The sequence below is a fragment of the Neopelma chrysocephalum genome, unplaced genomic scaffold (genome assembly GCF_003984885.1).
Source record: "Neopelma chrysocephalum unplaced genomic scaffold, ASM398488v2 Primary Assembly neopelma1_97102, whole genome shotgun sequence".
Lineage (NCBI taxonomy): Eukaryota > Metazoa > Chordata > Aves > Passeriformes > Pipridae > Neopelma > Neopelma chrysocephalum.
In genome coordinates, this window is record NW_020925744.1 from 3,598,308 (window position 1) to 3,616,162 (window position 17,855).

Consider the following 17,855-nt stretch of genomic DNA (forward strand, 5'->3'; position numbering starts at 1 on the left):
TCAGAGTCTTCTAGAAACCAGTTTGCTCCAGTCTGCAATCTGCGTGACCCCTTTTAGTGCCATTCTACAGTTAGGAAAAGTAGTGTATTTAAATTCCTACCAAGACCAAGACCAAGTCTACACACCACAGAATTCTCATTTGTTTTGATTTAGCATATGCATGAGAGAGAATCTGTTCTAATGTACCCAGAACCCCCAGCTGAGACTCAACACCTGATCTGCTGAACAGGCAGAGAAACTTGTGAGAAGGCTTTGCAAAGACAATGGCCGTATTATTGGCAGACGACACATAAAGGTGTGGTCACATAGAAACATAGAGGAACATAGAAAAAGAGGTAAAAGAAGTTTTAAAGTATAATGATGGTTACATTGTTGGAGGTACCAGCCTCAAAGTTAAGTGTCCTGCACTCAGCAGGACCGGATGAATAAGGCTGCATTATCTTCATGCTTCTGGAGCTCTCCTACTTCCCTCACCAGGCTGGTGGTTCCCAAATGGGCTGCTCACAACAGTGCTGGACTTGCTGTCCCTCCTGAACGGACAGAGCTCTTACTGGCTCTCAAAGAACACCCAAATCACTTCTGGGGCCATCTTCATGTGACTGGTAGTAAGCATAGATGGTTATTAACAGTTGGGGTCGATGATCTTAAAGGTCTTTTCCAACCTAAACGATTCTGCGATGCTATGCATTCAAAGCGATTAAACACATTTCAATTTCCAGGACTCCTCCAAGGGCAGACTCCAGCCACGGTCCCCCACAGGTGTTGATTTTGGGGGCCATCGACAGGATCTGTGTCCAAGCTCCGCCACCCCCACCGATGCCGGTTGTTCCCGGCTCGGCCCCCGACGGCGCGCTACTGCATGGTTCATCCCAGCGCTTGGCCCCCGCCCGCCTCCGGGGGTAGCCCCGGCCAATAGTCCTTCGCCTGTCGCCGTCCGTGCCCGGCCCCGGGTCCGCCCCGTTAAACGGCGGCCCCGGCGCGGAGCAGCGCGCCCTCCTCGCCGCCCTGCCCGGCCCGCGGCCGCCATGGGGTGCGAGCGCGGCGCCGCGCTGCTGCTGCTGCCGCTCGCCCTGCAGCTCTGCCCGAGCCGCGCCGCCGCGCCCGCCCCGCGAGGTAAGGGGCCCGTTCCCCTGGCTGCGGCGAGATCTCCTTTCCCCTCTTCCATTCGAGAATGCTTGCAGCGTCCCGTCCTCTGCCCTCTGACGGGAGCCCTGGCTGGTAGGGAACGGGAACACCTCTACAGGTGCGAGAGAAGCCGGAGCCGTCGGGGCGCGGGGCGCGCTCGCGGAGTCGCGCCGGCGTCCCCCTGCCGTCCTGTGTCCCGCGCGACTCGCAGTGGGGACTGGAGGAGGTCGCGGTGCAGCCGCTCCCCTGTAGTCAGCAAAAAAGTGTTTTTCTACGGGGGCTGGTAGGCGTGTGGAGCGTCTGAAGAGCGCTTTTTCCGTTGCATGTTCTCAGGAATGAGAAGTGAATTGCTAAGCCGTGAAAACTCGCCGGGAAAACTCTACTACCTAGTAAAGTGCATAGAAAAGGTGATACTTCTATACCCAGCATTGCTGTGGCAATATTATGCACATAGTAGGTCAGGAGCCGCTGTATTTTAGGGCTTGAGTAAAGTGGGTAGTATCGCTCTCCAGTTGTGCAGCTTGTGACTGGAACCAGCTCGGCTACTGAGAACAGCGGGTAGTGTAACTTAGTGCCACTCCTGGAGCCTTAAAGCTGCTCCTGGTTCTCTCTGCGTCTCTCTGCTGTGACTGGAGAACTAACTTGGATGGTCTAAAAAAGCTGGTGTGACGTGGCAACAGAGTTAAGGGAAAGAAGGGGTGTTTTAGTTTGAGCTCCATCCTCTCCTGTGCCACTAAATTCAGTCCTCCGTGCTTTGTCCTCTTAGGGCTTCTCATCATGTCTTTTAGTTTTCACCTAAAGAGCTAGCCTTGATGTTTTGGGGCAGATCTCCAAAGAGTGTTTTGCCACTGTCTCATGGTGTAGCTCATGTCTTGTTAGCATTTTCATAGGAAGGTGAGGAGCCCCCTTCTAAAAACCACAGAAAGAGGGTGGGGGAGAGAATTCCTGGTCTGTCTCACAAGTGGGCTCAGTTTAGCCTGGTGAGAATGCCTGCTTGTACTCAGAGGCATGGTGGAGTCATCACTCTCACCCCATGAATTGAAACCAGCTGCTTGTGTCTTTCAGCTTTAGCAGTCCTTTTCTATCTATTTGCTCTCAAGTCTGCCCTTCTAGGGAGAGGAAGGAAGAGATTCTACAAAAAATGAAATCTGAAATCCTTGTGGGTCTTTTTTACCTGTTCTTTCCAAACAAGCAATTGTCTCTGTAACGCCTAGGAGTTGTCTCTCTGCCAACTCTACTAAGGAGGTAAAATAAGTTTTCATAACGCCATTGCTCTTCCACTGGCCACATTTGCTAGCATGTGTGTAAGCTATGCTTAGATGGATCTGGTTACATACTGCATCTATATACTGTAGATTGTGAAGATACCCCAAGAAAGGGTTTGATAACATGGCTGAGGAAATGTACTTTGTAGAATGCAACTACCAAACCAGTTTGAGTATTCATTTAAATATGCAAATTTCAAAAATTTCAATAAATATTTTCCGTAACATTAGACAGATGTTTCCCAATATTATTCATTACTTTTATAACATTTTTAAGTGCTTAACTCTCACATACATTAATTAGTATCACAGGAATTGATATAAATTCAGCCAATAGACGTAGAAGAACTGGACATAATGTATAGCCATATTCCATGCTCTCAAAGGCTTAAGTATTGTATTTCATTGCTCTGGCAGAGAAAACACAGCTGTATTTTTTGAATGGCTATGACTTGTAAAATGCTGTTGTAAAAAGCATTTTTACAGCATTTTACTGCAGGGAGTTGGATGAGTTAAGTCTTATACAGGTGGATAAGATCTAAAAAAAATCTCTCTTCAAAAAAAGACAGTAAGCTGCATTTCAGTCTCTTGAGTGGGTGGGTGCTTGGTTTGCTCTCCCTGCAGTAAATGTGATGAAGTATCTAGCCTTTTGCATCTGCTGTCTGGGTTACTGGTTTCAGTGGGAGCAGTGGTTGTCCTGGGATGCTGTAAATGTGAACTAAATGAAAGAGAAGTGTTTTGACAAGGTCTGTCCTCTAAGATGTGTTTCTTACTTGTTTGACAACAGTATCACTAGTGCGTGCAAATCAAGTGCCTTACATTTTTTGTGTTGTGTTCTGAAAACTCATGAGAGTCATGAGATCCTTGGACTCAATACAAATATAGACTTCAGTGGTGATTTGTATTTCAATGGCTTTGTGAGATAAAGGGAAAAATCTCCATTTTTGTCTTTTTGGGCATAACATTAGTGTCTAGATGAATGGATGCTCCAGAATGAGCAACGGAAGCGTCACAAACCCATGCTCTAATATAAGGGAACAGGGTTTTCCACAGGTCTATGGGTAGGTCTGTGTGCCCATGGGATTGTCCTCCAAGTGCTCTTCAGTCTTTTCCTGCTTGTATTGTGGGGAAATTCTGGATCAGTAGGATGGCCTCATCACTTCAGGAGATGATGACAGCTTTGAGGTCATGCTGTGTAGACAAGACTCACCTGCAATGGTCCACTGTTTTTTCAACCTAGGAAAGTAAACTTAAGAGTACAACCACAAACTTGAATCAATGTAAGGCACAATGTGCTGTCGTGTGCCTTTGCCATCTGCGTGGTGTTGTGGCTCTTCTCTGGTGGCAGCTCTATGGTATTGTGCTGGTGTGGGAGAAAAATACGGCCCAACCATGACAGGCGTATGGAGTGGCAGTGGTATACAATGGCTAAGTATGCCCTTATATTTAAATGACACTTGTGCATAATCATTTATCAGACTTTGCAAGAATATAACGTATATACTACTTTAATTGCAGTGGGTTGAAACAGGAGATAATCAAGAAACATAATGGAATAGTTTATTGAGTTTGGAAACATCATGGATTTAGGAACATTGAGGAAAACCCTGGTTTGTTGTTTCAGTGTCATAAGGGACATTTCTGTCATATGTACAAGTATAACCATAGACTCTTTGCTGATGCATTGAGGAAAAACTGAAATAAAAATTTGAAACAGCTTTCACTATGCCTTCAGGGTAATTTTTTTTTGGTCAGGCCTGTATTTCTTTGTTTTCTATGCCAGAAGAGAAAGATGAGTCTTATTTATATAATATATCTTCTGAAGATCAGTGAAGTGAAAAAGAGGTTGTGAACATAATAATGCTTACCTGGCTTCTTAGCATTTTAAATGGTGCCCTGTAAATACCATTAAAGGATAAGTACTCTGGAAATCTGTCTGAAAATTTTAATCCTGAATCCTTTGTCTAATTGATACATGAACACAAACATCTGGATTTATGAAAACAGAATTAGGTTAAAAAGCTTTCTGTTGAAGTGCATCCTCAGAAGAGAAGAATTTTAGAGATCTACCTGAAAATATTTAAGTATCTCAATTTGAAGTCTAGATATTTCTATGTTAGTAAGTTATCAATAATTCCTTTGGAAAATAAAAGTTGCTAAAATAGTACCAGTCGCAACAAATTCTATATGATATTTTGGTAGAATCATAGGATAGTTTTAGCTGGCAGGCACCTTTAAAGGCCATCTAGTCCAAACTCACTGCCATGTGCAGGGATATCTTTCACTAGACCAGGTTGCTTAAGATATCCCTTCCAGAGCCAGGGGTTGAACTACATAATCTTTAGACTTGATCATCCTATTAATAATTTTTTTGATTTATACTAATTTAGGTAGGTCAAAGCATCTGTATGAAAATAGCAAAGAGTGTATGGTCTCCAGTGAGTGGCTTCAGACCGCATTCTTCTTTGTTCATTGTTATATTTAAATTGCTGTTGAAATTTGCTTCTTTTTTTTTCCCCCCCCAGTTTTTGATCTTCTTCCATATTCCAACAAAAGAGTGGTGCCAAACTTCTTGCAACAAGCATTTGGGGATCCGACACTGAATGAAGTGTACTTGCTCTCAACCTTCAAACTACAGCCAAAGAGCACAGCCACCGTTTTTGGCCTGTATTCATCAGCTGACAACAGCAAGCATTTTGAATTTACGGTAATGGGACGGATGAGTAAAGGTGAGTTGTTTGGAATATGTATGGTAAAACTAGTATTGGATCCGTAGTTACTGGTGTGTCACAGATGGATGTTGACAAATGTGTGATTAACCTTTGTGCTTGAGTCATTCCTGTTGCATGCTGTCACCTTTCACATCCTCTCTCACTCCTGTTCTCATTTCTTTCCTTCTTCTTGATGCTGCTCTCTCCTGGCCAGGGGAAGCTTACTGGACAATCAGCTGGTATCTCCACTTGACTGTGGTACTTGTTCTGAGCAATGCTAAGCAAGAAGGAAAAAACCATGGAGCATGGAGAAAGGAGTCAATTTTGGTTGGGTTTTTTTTTCCTTTTCTTTTTTTCCTTTTTCCCCTTGGGCCAGTCACTGGTTCTTATTATGCAGGAATTCGAGGGACACACACATAAGCTGCCTCATGCATATGAAAGGCAGGTTCTTGTTCTGCTGACACTGGAGGTTAGATGTGACTATGAAAGACAGACATTCCCAGCACTTACAGAATCTTTTGGGTGAATTAAAGTGTTTGTTCTCTATTGGAATCCATTAATCAGGAGTCAGAGTCGAAACTTCAGCCTATTTTTAGAAATAGAGAGCTTTCACTGATCTCTAAACCAGATCTAAGATATACTCCAATTTTAAGGTTCAGCAAAAAATTGTTGAATTATGTACATTATTGTTGCTCCACTGACTTCACCACTATGATAATATGCTACTGCAAGTGTTGTAATTGGGCAGCTGAGTCCAATATACTGTTAAACTCTACTGAGAAATTTCAGTAGATGCATAGGGAAATTATTCAATATACTGAAGAAAAGCACACCTTTTGGTTGGCAATTGTAAGGGAAGGAGTTAGATAAAACATTGGTAGTTTTATCAAAATCCTTCTGAGATCAGGGAATAAGAGCTGTGTGGGTTGACAGTGGGTAATACATGGCCACACAGCATTATCAGTAAGTGTCGTGCAACTCCTAACACTGACTGACTTATTTGCTGAATAAATGGTAGATAGCACATACTCCCCTTCTCCCTCTCTCACACAATTATGTGTGTAAATGTTGTACGTGTATACAGGAATGCATACAATTGTGTCTCTAAACATAAGAGTTTGAACATATCCAACTCGTCTTTTGATTTTCAAAAATACCTGCATGTCTGATGGTTATTGATACGCTTTAACACACTTGAGAAGCTTTCTGATGGAAGATAACGTGGCTTCTTTTGGTTTTGTTCTCGGTATATTGGTTTTTGAGAAGCTTCTCTGACAGGACAAACACAACAGTGGCATATAGAAAGGCAGCGTGAAGCAACTCGGTGTTGAGTAGATGTAACATATCTGATGTAAAGGACTGACCAAACAGAGGAAGGCTTTTTACAGCAGGACTGTTTCATGGATCTCTTTGCCTCCTTATTACCTTAGAGCACCTTGTGCAAGGCATATGGCAGTTTTCACATGTGATTTCTCCAAAAGTGTCAAGGATTCCGTATGGCTACTTTGTGCAATAAGTTAAAACGCATCCAGGTGATTGTCGTGTGAACTGAAAATATGGAGTGTGGGGGCTGTTTATGATCCTCTCAAGACTGGTCGTCATCACTTAAATGATGAGCCAATGTTGGCATCTCAGCAAAATGCACGGTCTAATTACCTACAGTTTTGGAAGAATGCATAAGTGCATTACTTCTTCTGCATGATATTTCCACTTATGCATCCAAATGTGATCCAAGGAGCTCAAAGCAGGCCTTAGTTATCCTTTACAATGTTCTGGTTTTGTTGTTGTATACCTGATAGTAACATCTTTATAATGCCTAAATGTTTTTAAAAGCACAGGTATAAATTACTGAGTAGTGGCTCAACTTGTTTTGGCTAGACCAATGTGCTTTCCAGAGGCAAATAGCATCCATGAGTTTCTTATCTTTTTTGAATTGTTTCTGTATGGAGAAAACAGCAGTTAATGCATAGACGTGTTGTAATTTACAAATTCTGTGAAGCAGCTCCTACTTCCTAGTAGAAGTGGTAGTTTAATTGAAAATCTGTTTCTTAAGCAGTACAGGTGACACTCCCATGAATGTAAAATATTCAAGCAGCAAACATGTACTGCAGGGGCGTGGATGAGTTAAATCTTATACAAGTGGAGACTGATCTAAAAAAATCTCTCTTCAAAAGCCTACTCTGGTTTAACAGATGGATATTTGGCTTTGGCTGAGGAAAAAACGGTTGGTCTTCCTTCCAAGGCTGATTGCTCCTTGTCCTGAAACTATTCTGGCAGGGTCCATTCTCAGCCCTGCCTCCATCTCCTCTTTTTTTCTGTAGGCTACTGTTGTGTTTGGTCACTCTGAAAGCAGGGCCCAGATCCAAAGACCTTGCCTTTTATATGACCAAGCATGCATAATATTCACATAAATAAAATGCCTGAGATCTACTGTGTCTTGCCTGATCTTTGAGTTTGCCAAGAAATGCTACCTTTTAGCAAGTTACTGGTGACCTCATGCACCTTTGCGGAAATCTCAGCTCTGGCAGTGTTTTGACATAGACAGCAGTGAAAACAATCTGATATTGATCACAGCTGCTGAGGCTCTGGCACTAGCATAGATTTTAAAGATGGGGATGTACCCTGTTCCATTCATGCTTATATAAATCTGGGGTTTTTTTAATCATTAAACTGAGCAATTAGAAAAATTGTATGGAGCATGTGCACAGTAACTCAGGTCACCAACAAACAGAGGTATCACAGCATCAAAGAAGTTACATTAATTGTGGGGAGATGGGAATATAATTTGCTAAATGAATAGAAATGGAATGGTTTCGGTAAGTAGGTGTTAGTAGCTCCGAAGACAGAGCTTTTCCTTTGGCTGTATCCACAATTTTTAGCTGACCTAGTGTCAGGCCATTTGTGAGCTTTCACTTGATGCAACAGTAGCAGCCTTCTGTGAACTTCAAACAGATGTTCACAAGAGCCAGCACTTAACTGTTTAGATGCCTGGCGGCTGTGCAGCTTGACTCCTCATGCATGTAACTCTTACCAGCAGGAAATAAGGGATATGCAGGCTGGTGATCAGTGGGATCTTTGAAACAGGGTCTGTCTGATATTTTAGGGTAGTTATGTGCTGTCCAGATGCACTTGGCTCCTTATTTTTGCAGATGTGCAGTCAGAGAGCCAGGGAGAGATTTTGTGGAGAGAACTAGCTAGCTGATCTAAGAGATTTAGCTTGCAGATCCTAGCTTACTGATCCAATTTCCTTGGGAAAGGGATGGTTTTTCAGTATTATGCAGCAAGTATTTGTTGTAAGAGTATTTGTTGGTCTGCTGTTGTGGTCTTTCATGGTGCATTTTACTTAATAAAATGAGAATTTTTATTGGATTTTGAAAGCATTCACTAATGCTTTTAAAAAGAGTTGAGAGGAGGCTTAGTCATCTTTAGGGCTGGGATATGCCTTTTCTGCACGATATTTTATTTGTTATTTTATTTGTTTTTACTGATTTATAGTCTATGGTATGTATTACTTTTCATTACATTATTTTGCACATTAGACATACTATGCATGTAGGAATTTTTGACATATTATAAATGTGTGAAGTACATAAATTTTCATGTCTTCTCCCATACGACCTCAACCAAGCCATCCACAGATCTAGGCACATTCCCACATCAAGGACTGGCTATGTCATGTTCTAGGAATAATCCTACTAGTTTGAACTAAAACCTACAAAATGTTAGCTTTTGCATAAAAACCTTCTCAATATGAGGAATGTCACAGGACCTGAAATCCATTCTCTAAGGACCCCTGCATGATATTTTATTTGTTTTTACTATTTGTTACAGAGAAGAGCGGGTTATCCGCTTGGGATCATGCTTCCTTTGCTTTCTTTAATTATGCATTTGGATACACTGTTAGATGGCTTCACTGACTGCTGTATGCATCACTGAAACTGATTTTTCTAGTTATACATTTCTGCTACAGAGTACTTCTAGGTCTTTAAGATATATACATGCCAAAGTGCTGACTACCTGCTACACCCTGTAACTTTACCTCTTGTATTTTGGCACATTATGCTCTGTAAAGTGACACTGGTTAAGGTAGCTAGAGAGGGCAGGACAAAGAAATGGAAAACACTGTGCAGGCAGTGATGCTTTACAACGAGGGTGTCATGCAAGAGTCCTGGTAGTGCTGCTCTGAGTTGATGTCCCATTTATTATTACCATTATGTCTGCATATGGGATGCATTTACAAAAGCTGACATTTGGAAAAATACCAGGGCAATTGCAGATTTCCACAGGATCTTCCTTGATCAGCCTTGGATGTCTGTTACCCTCTGACAGTCCTTCCATGTATTTTGTCCTAGTGGTGCTGCGCTATCTGAAGAGTGATGGAAGGTTGAATTCCGTGATCTTTAGCAACATCCAGCTGGCTGATGGGAAGCCTCATGCTGTCATCTTGTGGCTGAGTGGTCTGCAGCAGGGATTGAGCACGATAGAGTTGTATCTGGACTGCCTGCAAGTAGGTGCCATTGAGGACCTGCCAAAACCATTTTCAATGCTGTCTCAGAAGTTGGTGATGGTTGAGTTGCGCATTTTCCAGGAGAAACCACAGGTGAGCACGAAAACCGGGAACAGGCTGAACACTTTGAGGGATCACCAGCAATCCTCTTGATCGCTGAATTCAGACCTCAGCCCTTGCAGCAGCCAAGCTCTGCACAATAGTGCTTCAGTAATACTTGACTGTTAAGTTGTGAAATAAATGTAAAAATAACTTCTGTGGAACAGGTGAAATCTTAGCTTACGTGAACCCCGTAATAATTATGCTATTTATTTTAAACACATTTTTTAGCTTTTTAAGTGAAAAACAAAAAATTATTGCATCCTTCACTTCTGTATAGGTGTTTTTTGGGGACTGGACTTTTTGCAAGGCTTATCTGATACAGTAAGGGCAGATCTTCATCAGCTGTTCAGTATGAGCAATGCTTGACTGAGTATGGGGCTTTCCTCTTCGTAATAAGCCAAAGGGACTAAAAAAACAAAAGGAAGGGCATACTCTCGGAGTACCAGAGTGCGACCCTCATCTATTTGACTACAACAGCTTTTCTTCTTCTGTCTGCCAACCAGGAGTTGGCACAGCTTCCTGTCATCTCCCTGTCAGCAGTCCAAGATAAACAGTGACTCCCACAGCATCTTTCATCATCATTAATCCAAAGTATGCATTAGAAGGTGCAAGGCGGTCTGCCCCCTTTGTGTCATTGCAGGCTTGACAATGAGCTTTTTTGTATGGAGAATAACTGAGGTGCCCACATTCCTGACATGAATGTATACCTGTTTGAGAGGAGGGGAAAAAAGACTGCTTTGGATTCACTTTAAAAATAATCACATGCCACAGATATCTAAATATGTGAACTTCCTAGTATATGAGATCATATGAATTAAACAGTAAAAAAAAATCAAAATAAAACCACGGCTATGGGGAAATCTTCAAGGCAAAGGTTAGAGATTTTATACACTTCAGATGGTGATGGATGGCCCTGAAGTGAACAGTGTAGAAGTCCTGCATGCGTAGAAAATGGCATATCTCTCTTAAAAAAAATTAATTTACTTTGTCTGATATTTCCTATTTTTTTTCATTGTTGTACCCCAATTGTGAGCTGTGTTTTTTTTGGGAGCCCAGGATACACTAGATGAGCTGAAGCTGGTAATCGGAGGAACCGTTGCCGAAGTGGGGAACCTGCAGGATTGTTTTCTTCAACAAATTGAGCCTGTACCTCAGTACACTGGTAAGACCTGCAACCAGGAGTTAAAATTGTTCCTTACGATACCAGTGCAAGGAAGCTAATATGATGAATATTAAAAATGTGGAGCTTTATAGTCAAGTAATAAAAATTGTTTGACTGAATTATAGACATGATAATTTCTGTCAATGTTTTAGAAATACCTCAGTTTGAAGAGAAAACAGTCACTGTTGCTATTGATAAAACAATGAATTGCTGTCCTAGTGAAGAATTCTGTAATGATTAAAGAGCTTTTTAGCCTAATTTGGAAGGCAAATTTTTGTGATGATGATCTGTCTGTGTCAGCTTAATAATATTTTAAGTATTCAAATTGCAGACAATTGCAGACATAAAGTAGTCCTAAATGTGATACATTGCTACAGGTTTTATGAAAATAGGTAGATGGATGGCATAGCAAGACCTATCCATGTACTTATCCTCATGGCCGGTATTCATCTTTTGTTGAGCACTGGACTATCCCCAAGAAGGGAGGAGCAAGGTGTAAAGAAGGTCACAGGACACTTTGTTTGTGCTACAGCTACAGAACCTGTACGTCCATGTGGGAAGAGCCATTGCAAGGCAGCCACTAGTCCTGCCACAAGTTAGCTGAGGCTTTTGTCATCGGCTGAAGTGGACATGTGATTTAAAACCAATTCCTTTTCTGCCTGTGCTGAGCATTGTAGAGACTGAGCTGGGAACAGGGAGGAAAAGAAGGACCTGAGGCTACTGTAATTCCTGCAGGTCCCCAGGGGCTGGGTGCATTCCCCTGTGTTAGGCAAGAGTGCTTCCTGACATCTGGACACAGAAAATGTGAGCTAGACTGCCCCATCTGCAACTCTTCCTAGTTCCTGTCCATCTGCCTTTCTGCTGTGAGTGTGAGGGAGAATGAGTTCACGCTGTGTGTGCAATATGTTAATATGTGACAACCATGGGGAGAAAATTGAGATCAAGGTTTGAAATAGGATCCATGAGAAGTTCTTCTCTCTCACACCCTTTCCTGTCCCCCCTGCCAAACATATACCCTGCAGCATTGCTGGTTTTGGTAAGAAGAGACAAGATACAGAACTTTTATATGAGAGCATCCTGAGTACGTCACATGAATGTAGGCATCAGTGGTGTGCAATGACAACAAAATCTGGTTTACCTTTTAGCTATGTAAATCCTCAGTTGCACATACTTCTATTTTCTTGCTTCTTAGCATACATACACTTAGGTAAAAAACCCCCAGAGTTTTATCCTCAACTGTCTCTTTTTCACTAAATCAACAGGCATTTGAACACAGAAGGGCAGAGTAATTCACTATTTCCTTCTGCAAAAACTCACAGCTCTCTGAGTGAGGTTCCAGGTTGCAGCTGCTTTCTCATTTGTAATGTTTCGCTCACTAATCAATAATGCAAATGGTAGCAATACAGACAGATACTGTCTCTCTGTGGCTGCCTTTGCATGGCTTAGCCTTTCAAATTCAGTTGCTTATAACGTTCAAGTGGAATTAGTATCATTAATAATAATAAAAGAAAACTCACTGTGGTGGTTTGAAAACTCCCAAGGATCCAATTTTTAAATTCAAGCCCCCCTCCCACAATTTGCCTCTGTGAGAGGGTTTAGTGATGGTATGGACTTGATATCTTTTTCACCTCATGTGGAGAGTTTTCAGACAAAACACAACCATTCGTTATTGGGGGAAGGGGAAAATATTTACAAAGGTTTATTTACACACACACATATATATATATATTTACATTGAATTAAATTCCTCTTTTCCTTCAATAAAAGTCCAAGAAGAAAAGAGAAAAGTCCTTCTGTCACTCCTCAGGCCACAGTTCCCTCATTTCAGTTTTCTGTGGCACTGGTTAGTGTCCTTCATTTTCCTAAGGCAGCAGATTTAAATATGGCAGTCAGGATTTTTGTTCTTACTTTGTAGAAATTACAACCCCGAGCCCGAGCCTTTGGAGAATCTCCTTGTTGATCTTCACGCCTCTTGGGTTAGAACATTGAAGGCGGCTTTCAGTTCAGTCTTACCAAAGCTCCTCTGCTCTGTCTCAGCTCACCAGCATGACAGCAGCAGCAGCAGTGGAGGGTAGGGCCACCTCCTCCGCATTCCGTCCTGGCTCAGCTCTCAGGACGACTCTGGGTTTTTTAGCTCCTTTCTCTCTCTTTCTAGCTGCTGCTGCATTTCAGGACTCCCTAAGGGTTTGGAAGTCCACCCGTCCTCTTTTCGGGAGGTCTCTGAGTTTGGGAAAGTGATACAGTCTTACCCCATAACAGCTCTGCTGAGTTTTTCTCTGTTTCGTTGCCAGCTCTCCCTCCTGCAGGAACATCTCTGTGTCTCTCAGCCAGCTTCATGTTATCTTGCTGCTACTGGCTATCTTTTTGGCTTTCAGCCATCATTGTCTCTGTTCAGGGCTGCTCCACTGCCGCTTTCAATGTCTTCTGCTGCTGCTGACAGTAAGGAAACTCTTCCAGCTCTTGATTATGGGACCCGGTCCAGCTTTGACACTACACCGGGTCTCCCGTAGCCTCAGCTGGGGGCTGGGGGCCCTTGGCCCCCAGAGGGGCTCACTGGCTTCCTCCTGGCTCAAATCATGGCTACCTACCTTCTAAACTATCTTCACCACCTTCTCTTCCATTTCTGTGGGTATGTAGTTTCCGTAGGGCGCATATGAACCTTTGATTGGTCCAGTATTATCAGTGGGGCAAACCATTACTGCCCCAAAGAAAAGGTTTTTCAAACCACCACACTCACATGAATACCTTTGAAGTCTACATAACCAAATTCACCAAAGGAAAATGTTCAGATGTTCCAACAGCAATATTAACTCAGCTGCCATGCACTTTGTGTGTTCTTCGTGATGCCCTTTTATGGGAGCAATATATCAGATAACCACAGTTTTGCCTTCAGCCAGAAAAAGCTAGAATGCAAATGCCTAGCTGTATAGGGGTGTGAAACATATGTATTTTGGTGTGTGCTTTCATATTAATTGAAAAATCCTTGGCAGTGCTTTGGACCTGAATAGCTGTACATGGCTTTCACTGTGTTAACCAGTGAGCCTGGTTATTGCTCACTGCTTTGGCAGCAGCATTCCTTCCATATTCAGTCTGTGAGGCTGAGACACCTAAGCAGTAGAGGAGAATATGATGATCAGACACAGGTTGAACCTGTGTATTTGAGTCTTCCTGTTCGGGTAGGAAAATAGAGTGTAAGACGCACTAGGTTTGGTAGATGAGATTAGTATGCTGCATGTAATCATCACAAAATCATTCAAGTCAGAAGGAATCTTTGGGGATTGTCTGGTTCATGTAGGGTACCTGAACCTAAGAAAGTATAAAAAAATTAGCTATGTTGCACAAGACCAAAGATTCTTTTACCTGCCTACTGGTAGAGACAGTATGTCAATATAGGCCCAAGGGCAAGAGTGTAAGGAAGTGGAGTTTTAGTGTGGTTTTCTACACATACTCCCCTATTCTCCAGCAGTTCACTTTATTCACAGTTCTCAACTCAGAGATGAAGTCTCTGTGTTTTGTACTGAATGTATGTTTTCTTCCATGTATCTGTCCTGTCAGTTTTGAATGCACAGTCAAGATTGTCTCCTGGCAAGAAAGTTATCACGTTTGAGGAGACACCTCCTCCTGTTTACTTCGAACCTGCCTCTTCCTAATTCCAGATGCAACTTGTATGTATAGCTTCTTTGGTGGAGGATTATAGACTGACAGGAAACTGTTCTCTTGTCAGCCATCATCCATACTTTAATCATGACTGGATCTCTGGCCAAGTAACCACAGTCCTCCAGAGTTCAAGAGGCTGGACAATGCTCTCAGGCACATGATGTGATTCTTGGGGTTGTCCCATGGAGGGCCAGGAGTTTGACCCGATGATCCTTATGGGTCCCTTCCAACTCAGAATGTTCTATGATTCTATGAATATTGTTCTCTTTGAATGACACTTCAGGATTCTGACTTTGCCAGATGGGGGCAAGTGTGTTTCTTGAGCCAGTATTGGTCCCAAGAGAGCTAGAAGAAATATCTTTGAGGCATTTCATGGTGGCCTGCAGTTACACGTACGTGCATTTGCCCTGCTTGGGCCAATTAGCAGTGCAGTGAAGCTAGTTGCCTGCTCTAAATCCAAGGTTCTGTACTTGAACAGGTTGCCCAAAGAAGCTATCGATGCCCCATTAGGAAGTGTTGAAGGCCAGGCTAGATGGGGCTTTGAGCAGTCTGGTCAAATGAAACATGTTTCTGACATGGCCAGGGAATTAGACTAGATGATCTTTAAAGGTCTTTTCCAAACCAAACCATTTTATGATTCTGTATTACAAAGTCCTGACAAGAGAAAAACAGAGTGGCTCCCTGACATGACTTCAGTCTTACAGAGAATGAGCATGTCAAGGGACTTCAGTTCCCTGTTGGACAGTAATACTTAAGAGATGTCTCTGAACTTAATTATTACCATGAAAAGTATTCTGTTACTCATATTGTTACTGACTCAGAGTATGGAGCTAGGGACTAGCTGAACTGGGGAGTTGCCTTAGTGACTGGAGTGTGGATAAGAGAGACTACATGGTAGGACCTGTTATCTGTACAGCTTGAGGCTGGTATCTTAACCTGCTTGCTCCTGGGAAAAGCCCCCTGCAAGATATTTTGGGCTGACAGCTCCTTTAAAGGCCTCTCTGAATTCTTATCCCTGAACACTAGTCATTCTGCTGCAGGTGGGGCCTACTGTTGGAATTGGTTTTAAGTGGAAGAGAAAAAAATCCAATCAGGAATAGCCATCTGTTTCTGCTTTGCTGACTAGATTTGCAAATAGGACATGTAGTTCATGACAGTATAACCTGTTTAGTGCACCTTAACATTCAGCAGTCTGCAAAACTTAACTGCAGAATAGATCTGATTGAGGTGCTAGCCAACAAAAAGCATCTGAAATCTTGAGAATTTTTTGCAAATCTCAATCAATAATGCCTAAACCAGTCTTTGTTTAAAAAAAGAACTAACAAGTAAAACAAGAACAGATGTGTGCCAGGTTCCACTATGGAATTCTAAAATTCCCATGATATTATGTCCTGCCACTGTCCTCCAAATAAAAATAAGGCAAGGTTGGGACTAGAACAGAGGCAGGTTCTCTGACTCTTTAAACTTGTTCAGTGTTTTGATGAGAAAATCGGAAGTGAAGAAAACATAGTATGTGGAGAGTTGGACAGTTCCCAGTAGAATGTTTGGAAACAGTTACACATGCTTTGAAGTACAAAACAATGAGGTAGACATTAAGAGAAGCATTTTTCATATAAGCTTTCAGTACTCACAAAAATAACATGTGAATAAACCTCCCTGAAGCTATTGGGCATAAAATCAAAATATCCTGCCTGCCTAGACTGTGAAAGAGCATATATTTATGAAGTTTGTTTTTAAATACAGACTTAGAGAAGTAAACAAATATCTGCTTGAGAGACGTATAAACTCAGAAGTAATTAACAAATAGAAGGAATTACAGGCTACTGTACTAAACGTGCTCTCTGCTTCTCCTCTGTCACTGGCTCAAAATCACTATTTCATTTAATGGGTAAGAATCTCACATGAAGATCTTGGATTGACTCTGGTCCTTCTCTTATGGCTCATTACAGATGTAACTTTTGGTCTTGTCTTAGAGGTCTTTTTGTTACTTAGTATTGAGAACTGGTTTTGGTGTGCGTTCATAGAATCACAGAATATTCTGAGTTGGAAGGGACCCACAAGGATCATCAAGTCCATTTCCTGGTTCTGCACAGGACCATCCCCAAGAGTCACACTATGTGCCTGAGAGCATTGTCCAAACATTTCTTGAACTCAGTCAGGCTAGACCACTTCCCTGGGGAGCCTGTTCCAGTATCCAAACACCTTTTGGGTGAAGAACCTTTTTCTAATATCCAACCTAAACCTCCTCTGACACAACTTCAGGCCATTCCCTCGGATTCTGTCACTGGTCACCACAGAGAAGAGATCAGTGTCTGTCTCTCCACTTCCCCTCAGGAGGAAGTTGTAGACTGCAATGAGGTCTCCCCTCGGTCTCCTCTTCTCCAGGCTGAACAGACCAAGTGACTGCAGCCACTGCTCATACAGATTCCCCTCCAGATCCTTCACCATCCTTGTGACCCTCTTCTGGATAGTGTGTTGAGTTTTGCGAGTCCATACAAACTCTGCACCCACCAGGAGCAAATGCAGCCATGAAACTTGTGTACAGTGTGATGAGCTGCCTTTCAGAAGAAAAGCCAAATGCCTGTTGTAGTTACTAAAAGCACTTTTTTTCAGTGCAGGTGCTGTTGGTGGATGGTCAGAGCTTTCCAGTGAACTTGCTCAGAAATCTGGGTAACTCCACTTCAAAAAATGTCTACTAATTAGTTGTGGTGATGTGGAATGCACTTATGCAGGGTGTCTTCCCATTGTATGCACATATACTTCCTGCCCCAATGTTGTCCTCCTCCCCCAGGCGAGTCATCACAGATACCCAGTCTTGAAATACTGAAATAGGGTTGCTGGTCTAGGGGGGACGAGTAACACTGGTGGCATTAGTTGCCTTAGATAGCCTTGACACTGAAATAATGGTAGAGAAATCACAATTTTGTTTTTCTCTCTGTGGAGAGGTTTCTACTTTATCTGTTTCTGTGGTATACATGGAGTTCAGTTCCAGAAAAGCCTTGAGTTCATGCAAATTATACTATAAAAAGTTGAGATAAATACTGCATTTGCTATGGTGATTCCTACAGGGCTTAAATAACGGTAATGTCTGTCCTCCTTGGCTCTTCATGGGGTTTCCATCTTATATCTCAGAAATTACTACAGCAAATGAAGGAGAGTTATGTTTTGCACTCTTTTTCATTGCTGTTTCCCTGCAGGTGATTATAGTAGGCAGCTAATGGGTCAGATGATGCAGATGAACCAAATACTGGCAGATGTGAAAGACCTTCTCAGACAACAGGTACTGTATAAAGGCTTCAGTGTGAAATATCCCAAGTGTGCCCCTT

At 42.4% G+C, this 17,855-nt stretch overlaps 1 protein-coding gene across 5 annotated transcripts in view; it reads left to right on the forward strand.

The window, feature by feature from the left end:
* The first annotated feature begins 1,025 nt into the window (after nt 1-1,025).
* The window catches only part of THBS4 (thrombospondin 4), a 41,147-nt gene continuing 24,317 nt past the window's right edge, over nt 1,026-17,855 (forward strand). For 2 of the 5 annotated variants that reach the window (XM_027671362.1, XM_027671361.1), the window contains exons 1-5: nt 1,026-1,113; nt 4,916-5,119; nt 9,454-9,701; nt 10,767-10,872; nt 17,727-17,809. In XM_027671362.1, the coding sequence (XP_027527163.1) occupies nt 1,026-1,113; nt 4,916-5,119; nt 9,454-9,701; nt 10,767-10,872; nt 17,727-17,809 (729 nt within the window). Of the gene's footprint in view, nt 1,114-4,915; nt 5,120-9,453; nt 9,702-10,766; nt 10,873-15,406; nt 15,424-17,726; nt 17,810-17,855 lie in introns of those variants that run through there. The other 3 variants (XM_027671364.1, XM_027671363.1, XM_027671365.1) reach the window with 2 other exon arrangements.